At 49.6% G+C, this 7,500-nt stretch overlaps 1 protein-coding gene across 2 annotated transcripts in view; it reads left to right on the forward strand.

The window, feature by feature from the left end:
- Nucleotides 1–7,500, forward strand: part of pik3c2b (phosphatidylinositol-4-phosphate 3-kinase, catalytic subunit type 2 beta) — a 58,147-nt gene that overhangs the window by 10,979 nt on the left and 39,668 nt on the right. For both annotated transcript variants that reach the window (XM_079685008.1, XM_079685007.1), the window contains exons 6-11: nucleotides 2,017–2,128; nucleotides 2,352–2,431; nucleotides 4,499–4,562; nucleotides 5,664–5,810; nucleotides 5,926–5,959; nucleotides 6,704–6,899. In XM_079685008.1, the coding sequence (XP_079541134.1) occupies nucleotides 2,017–2,128; nucleotides 2,352–2,431; nucleotides 4,499–4,562; nucleotides 5,664–5,810; nucleotides 5,926–5,959; nucleotides 6,704–6,899 (633 nt within the window). The remainder of the gene's footprint in view (nucleotides 1–2,016; nucleotides 2,129–2,351; nucleotides 2,432–4,498; nucleotides 4,563–5,663; nucleotides 5,811–5,925; nucleotides 5,960–6,703; nucleotides 6,900–7,500) is intronic.

The following is a 7,500-nucleotide window of genomic DNA, read 5'->3' on the forward strand; positions in this document are numbered from 1 at the left end:
CTTCTGCATACAGTATGTGACACTGTGAGTGTTGCACGGCCAGATACGGCTCAGCTGACTCAGAAAAGGAAATATTGTGATATTATATGATAGATGATGTGATCGATGATCTGATTGATGATCTGATTGATGATCTGATTGATGATCTGATCGATGATCTGATTGATGATGTGATATGAATGATAAGTGCGACACGTCGGCGTCTGCTCTGCATACGGCAGTTTAAACTGTATTTCCTTTCTCCTGTAATATGACTTGATAGATTTAAACTCCGCACGCTGAGCTCTGATTGGTCACTGAGTTGATCTCTCTTCTATAGATGCCGGAGGCGGGCAGCGTCAGGTCAAAAAAGTGATTTAGCCTTCCCAAACCTGAGCCTCAGGCGCCGCCTATGATCAGAGGTGTGATAACGCCAGGGAATCACAGCCGAACTGATGCATCTGTGAACTAACTGAGACTTATGATAAACTGCCCACTTTCTGCTGGACACCAAGAACCGGTGCCAAGCGGAAAAAACTACTTTCATCGTCCCTGAAAACTGCTGAGTCGTCAAACAATGAAACAGATTCAAAGATACGATTCTCTTTGCTTCTGTTATTATAACAGTGGAGCCGCTGTCTGACGTACAACACAGCTGCTCACACACACACACACACACACACACACACACACACACACACACACACACACAGGCTGCAGCTGTACTCGTGTTTTTTCTGAGGTTGCTATATGACTCTTCAGAGAGCTGTGTGTGTGTGTGTGTGTGTGTGTGTGTGTGTGTGTGTGTGTGTGTGTGTGTGTGTGTGTGTGTGTGTGTGTGTGTGTGTGTGTGTGTGTGTGTGTGTGTGTGTGTGTGTGTGTGTGTGTGTGTGTGTGTGTGTGTGTGTGTGTGTGTGTGTGTGTGTGTGTGTGTGTGTGTGTGTGTGTTTCCGTCTGATAAGCTGCAGCTGTGCGAGGCTCTACTTCCTGTTGGAAACAATGACTGTCTGCTGAAACATTTATATTAAAGCACTTTTATATTTTATATCATTTGCTAACGATGTATAATTAATATAACAAATATATGAAATGAGTTTTATTGATATTATATAGTAGCATTTATATTATAGACACATGTTGACAGTTTTTAAGGGAGGAGGAGGGATTAGAAAGGGAATTTCAAAATAAAACTGTCTCTCTCCTGTCTCTCTCTCACCTGTCTCTGTCTCACCTGTCTCTGTCTCACCTGTCTCTCTCACCTGTCTCTGTCTCACCTGTCTCTCTCACCTGTCTCTGTCTCACCTGTCTCTCTCTCACCTGTCTCTCTCTCACCTGTCTCTCTCTCACCTGTCTGTCTCTCACCTGTCTGTCTCTCACCTGTCTGTGTCTCACCTGTCTCTCTCTCACCTGTCTGTGTCTCACCTGTCTGTCTCTCACCTGTCTGTGTCTCACCTGTCTCTGTCTCACCTGTCTCTCTCACCTGTCTCTCTCTCACCTGTCTCTGTCTCACCTGTCTCTCTCTCACCTGTCTCTATCTCACCTGTCTCTCTCTCACCTGTCTGTCTCTCACCTGTCTGTCTCTCACCTGTCTGTGTCTCACCTGTCTCTCTCTCACCTGTCTGTGTCTCACCTGTCTGTCTCTCACCTGTCTGTGTCTCACCTGTCTCTGTCTCACCTGTCTCTCTCACCTGTCTCTCTCTCACCTGTCTCTGTCTCACCTGTCTCTCTCTCACCTGTCTCTCTCTCACCTGTCTGTCTCTCACCTGTCTGTCTCTCACCTGTCTGTCTCTCACCTGTCTCTATCTCACCTGTCTCTCTCTCACCTGTCTGTCTCTCACCTGTCTGTCTCTCACCTGTCTGTGTCTCACCTGTCTCTCTCTCACCTGTCTGTGTCTCACCTGTCTGTCTCTCACCTGTCTGTGTCTCACCTGTCTGTGTCTCACCTGTCTGTGTCTCACCTGTCTGTGTCTCACCTGTCTGTCTCTCACCTGTCTGTCTCTCACCTGTCTGTCTCTCACCTGTCTGTCTCTCTCTCAGCTCTCAGACTCTAGCAGGGTTGGAGTATGTTCAAACGTGTCTAAAGTTTGATTGGGACGTCCGACTGTGTCTCACAAAGAGTATGTCCATCAACACGGAGCTGTCCCGCACGGTACACACACACACACACACACACACACACACACACACACACACACACACACACACACACACACACACACACACACACACACACACACACACACACACACACACACACACACACACACACACACACACACACACACACACGGACACGGACACGGACACACACGCACACGCACACGCACACGCACACACAGAGCGGGGCATGATGAATTATATTTTGTCCACAGAAAGAAGACGATGAGACGTTGTCCACTATGAACCACAACATCCTGCTGCAGGAGCGTCCAATCAGGCAGACCGTCACCAGGTGGGGGCGGGGCTTCATCTGTTGATATTAATAATATATATTAATTAATTATACATATAATAACATATATATCTGTTATTGCAATCAGTTAATTCAGAGACGTATCACATGTCTGTCTCACCTGTCTCTCTCTCACCTGTCACTCTCTCTCTCACACCTGTCTCTCTCACCTGTCACTCTCACCTGTCTCTCTCACCTGTCTCTCTCACCTGTCTCTCTCACCTGTCTCTCTCACCTGTCTCTCTCACCTGTCTCTCTCTCACCTGTCACTCTCTCTCTCACACCTGTCTCTCTCACCTGTCACTCTCACCTGTCTCTCTCACCTGTCTCTCTCACCTGTCTCTCTCACCTGTCTCTCTCACCTGTCACTCTCACCTGTCACTCTCACCTGTCTCTCTCTCACCTGTCTGTCTCGCTCACCTGTCTGTCTCACCTGTCTCTCTCTCACCTGTCTCTCTCTCTCTCTCACACCTGTCTCTCTCACCTGTCACTCTCACCTGTCTCTCTCACCTGTCACTCTCACCTGTCACTCTCACCTGTCTGTCTCTCTCACCTGTCCGTCTCACCTGTCTCTCTCTCTCACACCTGTCTCCCTCACCTGTCACTCTCACCTGTCTCTCTCTCTCTCACCTGTCTGTCTCACCTGTCTCTCTCTCTCACCTGTCACTCTCACCTGTCTTTCTCACCTGTCTCTCTCTCACCTGTCTGCCTCTCACCTGTCCCTCTCACCTGACTGTCTCACCTGTCTCTGTCCCCCCTGTCTGTCTCTCTCACCTGTCTCTCTCACCTGTCTCTCTCTCTCTCTCTCTCTCTTGCACCTGTCTCTCTCACCTATCACTCTCACCTGTCTCTCTCACCTGTCTCTCTCACCTGTCACTCTCACCTGTCACTCTAACCTGTCTCTCTCTCACCTGTCTGTCTCTCTCACCTGTCCGTCTCACCTGTCTCTCACACCTGTCTCTCTCACCTGTCACTTTCACCTGTCTCTCTCTCTCTCACCTGTCAGTCTCACCTGTCTCTCTCTCTCACCTGTCACTCTCACCTGTCTGTCTCACCTGTCTCTCTCTCACCTGTCTGTCTCACCTGTCTCTCTCTCACCTGTCTGCCTCTCACCTGTCTGTCTCACCTGTCTCTGTCTCCCCTGTCTGTTTCACCTGTCTCTCTCTCCCCTGTCTGTCTCACCTGTCTCTCTCACCTGTCTGTCTGTCTGTCTCACCTGTCTTTCTCTCCTCTGTCTGTCTCACCTGTCTCTCTCTCTAACCTGTCTCTCTCTCTCACCTGTCTCTCTCACCTGTCACCTTCACCTGTCTCTCTCACCTGTCTCTCACCTGTCACTCTCACCTGTCTCTCTCTCACCTGTCTGTTTGTCTCTCACCTGTCTGTCTCACCTGTCTGTCTCACCTGTCTCTCTCACCTGTCACTCTCACCTGTCTCTCTCTCCCCTGTCTGTCTCACCTGTTTCTCTCTCACCTGTCACTCTCACCTGCCTCTCTCTCACCTGTCTGCCTCTCACCTGTCTCTCTCTCACCTGTCTCTCTCACCTGTCTCTCTCACCTGTCACCCTCACCTGTCTCTATCACCTGTCTGCCTCTCACTTGTCTCTCTCTCCTGTTTGTCTCACCTTTCTCTCTCTCACCTGTCTCTCTCACCTGTTTGTCTCACCTTTCTCTCTCTCACCTGTCTCTCTCACCTGTCACTCTCACCTGTCTGTCTCTCACCTGTCTGTCTCACCTGTCTCTCTCACTTGTCTCTCTCTCCTGTTTGTCTCACCTTTCTCTCTCTCACCTGTCTCTCTCACCTGTCACTCTCACCTGTCTGTCTCTCACCTGTCTGTCTCACCTGTCTCTCTCACCTGTCTCTCTCACCTGTCACTCTCACCTGTCTCTCTCTCACCTGTCTGTCTCTCACCTGTCTGTCTCACCTGTCTCTCTCACCTGTCACTCTCACCTGTCTCTCTCTCACCTGTCTGCCTCTCACCTGTCACTCTCACCTGTCTCTCTCTCACCTGTCTGGCTCTCTCCTGTCTCTCTCTCACCTAAACGTCATATTTCTTCTGCATGTGTTCAGGGAGGCTCTGACTCTGCTGCTCGACACGTTCCACAACGAGGCCGAGTCCTTCCTGCTGTCGGAGGTAAGCACACCTGTCCACTAACACACCTGTCCACTGACACACCTGTCCACTAACACACCTGTCCACTGACACACCTGTCCACTAACACACCTGTCCACTAACACACCTGTCCACTGACACACCTGTCCACTGACACACCTGTCCACTAACACACCCGTCCACTAACACACCTGTCCACTAACACACCTGTCCACTAACACACCTGTCCACTAACACACCTGTCCACTGACACACCTGTCCACTAACACACCCGTCCACTAACACACCTGTCCACGAACACATCTGTCCACTGACACACCTGTCCACTGACACACCTGTCCACTGACACACCCGTCCACTAACACACCTGTCCACGAACACATCTGTCCACTGACACACCTGTCCACTGACACACCTGCCACTAACACACCTGTCCACTGACACACCTGTGACGACGTCTAGCTCACTGACACACCCATCCACTAACACACCTGTCCATTAACACACCTGTCCACTGACACACCTGTCCACTAACACACCTGTCCACTGACACACCTGTCCACTTACACACCTGTCCACTAACACACCTGTCCACTAACACACCTGTCCACTGACACACCTGTCCACTAACACACCTGTCCACTGACACATCTGTCCACTGATACACCTGTCCACTAACACACCTGTCCACTAACACATCTGTCCACTGACACACCTGTCCACTAACAAACCTGTCCACTAACACATATGTCCACTAACACACCTGTCCACTAACACACCTGTCCACGAACACATCTGTCCACTGACACACCTGTCCACTGACACACCCGTCCACTAACACACCTGTCCACTAACACATCTGTCCACTGACACACCTGTCCACTGACACACCTGTCCACTAACACACCTGTCCACTAACACACCTGTCCACTGACACACCTGTGACGACGTCTAGCTCACTGACACACCCATCCAATAACACACCTGTCCATTAACACACCTGTCCATTAACACACCTGTCCACTGACACAAACGTCCTGTGAAAGACAGATGTTTCACTACTGAAATTATTTTTCCAGTCTAAATGAAAAGCGTCTTCTTTTTCTTCTTCTGTCCCGGAAGGCGGAGCTTCCGCTGCACGTGGAGCGTCTCGTCCAATCAGTGAAGGCGCTGTGCAGCTCGCTGGCGTCTGTAGAGACGCCCGACGTGACGGCAGCGCTCAGCCAGCTCCCAGCATGCCCCTGCCGTCTGCAGCCCCGCGTGCTGAAGGTGTGCCTGAACGCACCACTCAGAGCCTGAACTTATCTTATGTTATCACTCAGTCTCTCTCAGTAATGTCCGTTATCAAAGCTTCATGTTGTCTTCTTCCTGTCTGTGCTCCCAGGATGCATCAGTGCTGGCCGTCAGAGAGAACAGAGGTACGTTATAGAACAAATCAAGTTAATGATGTAATTTGCCTTATTACTCTTTACTCAAAAGAGCCTGAACGCACCGTAGTGCAACTTTAAGGAATCCACCTCACCGGTGGCTAATACTGCTAACTGCTAACTGCGAACAGCTAACTGCTAACATAGTGCTAACCATTAACTGCTAACTGCTAACATACTGCTAACAGCTAACTGCGAACATAGTGCTAACCAGTAACTGCTAACTGCTAACATACTGCTAACTGCGAACAGCTAACTGCTAACATACTGCTAACAGCTAACTGCGAACAGCTAACTGCTAACATACTGCTAACCAGTAACTGCTAACTGCTAACATACTGCTAACAGCTAACTGCGAACAGCTAACTGCTAACATACAGCTAACTGCGAACAGCTAACTGCTAACATACAGCTAACTGCGAACAGCTAACTGCTAACATACTGCTAACTAGACACTGCTAACAGCTAACTGCTAACATAGTGCTAACTAGTAGCAGCTAACGGCTAAAGATGTCCTCACAGATTTGTTCACAGAGCAGCTTTATCATGATAATAGGATGTGTTCCCTGGATGTAGAGTGAGTTTGTAATATATATAAACATGACTACAACAAGAAGAGCACTTTATCATTCCTCCGAGAACAATGAAGTTCAGTGGGGGAGGTTTGATCAACAGAAGGAGCAAACATCATGTTGAGATTCAGAGTCTGAGTTGTTTCCTGATGTCGCCTCTCAGAGAAAGTGGTGGAGAAGTTGACGGCGGCCATCTTGGACCTGGTGGAGCTTTACTGCAACACGTTCAACGCTAACTTCCAGCCGTTAGCATCGAACCGCGGCTGCTCAGCGCCACTGCAGGAAGCCGGCCTCGTCAACAACGTGCTCGCTTTCAACGTGCACGCCGCTCACCGCATCCCCATAACCTGGGCCGCCAGGTACACACACACACACACACACACACACACACACACACACACACACACACACACACACACACACACACACACACACACACACACACACACACACACACACACACACACACACACACACACACACACACACCAGCCCTCTGTTGTACCGGTGTTGGCGATGGTCATGATATTTGGAATATATAACATATAACGAGTAAGTGTGGAGTCATGTGGAGGATTTATCAGTGTTTTCAGACCTGAAATAAAATAATTGGAGTACATATTCAACTTTAAACAGACAGTCAGCATCGCCCCCCACAGGCCGCAGTGTGAACTAACACACTGATGACTCAGCTGTGTGTGTGTGTGTGTGTGTGTGTGTGTGTGTGTGTGTGTGTGTGTGTCTCTGTCTCTGTCTCTGTGTATGTGACCTAGAACAAAGGCTGCTGCCCCTCCCCCCACTAACTCACACACAAAGGGCTGACTGCCTGGGAACCAAAGCTGACCTTTGACCCTGACACCATCTGTGTGTGTGTGTGTGTGTGTGTGTGTGTGTGTGTGTGTGTGTGTGTGTGTGTGTGTGTGTGTGTGTGTGTGTGTGTGTGTGTGTGTGTGTGTGTGT

The sequence above is a fragment of the Notothenia rossii genome, assembly GCF_949606895.1.
Source record: "Notothenia rossii genome assembly, chromosome: 5".
Lineage (NCBI taxonomy): Eukaryota > Metazoa > Chordata > Actinopteri > Perciformes > Nototheniidae > Notothenia > Notothenia rossii.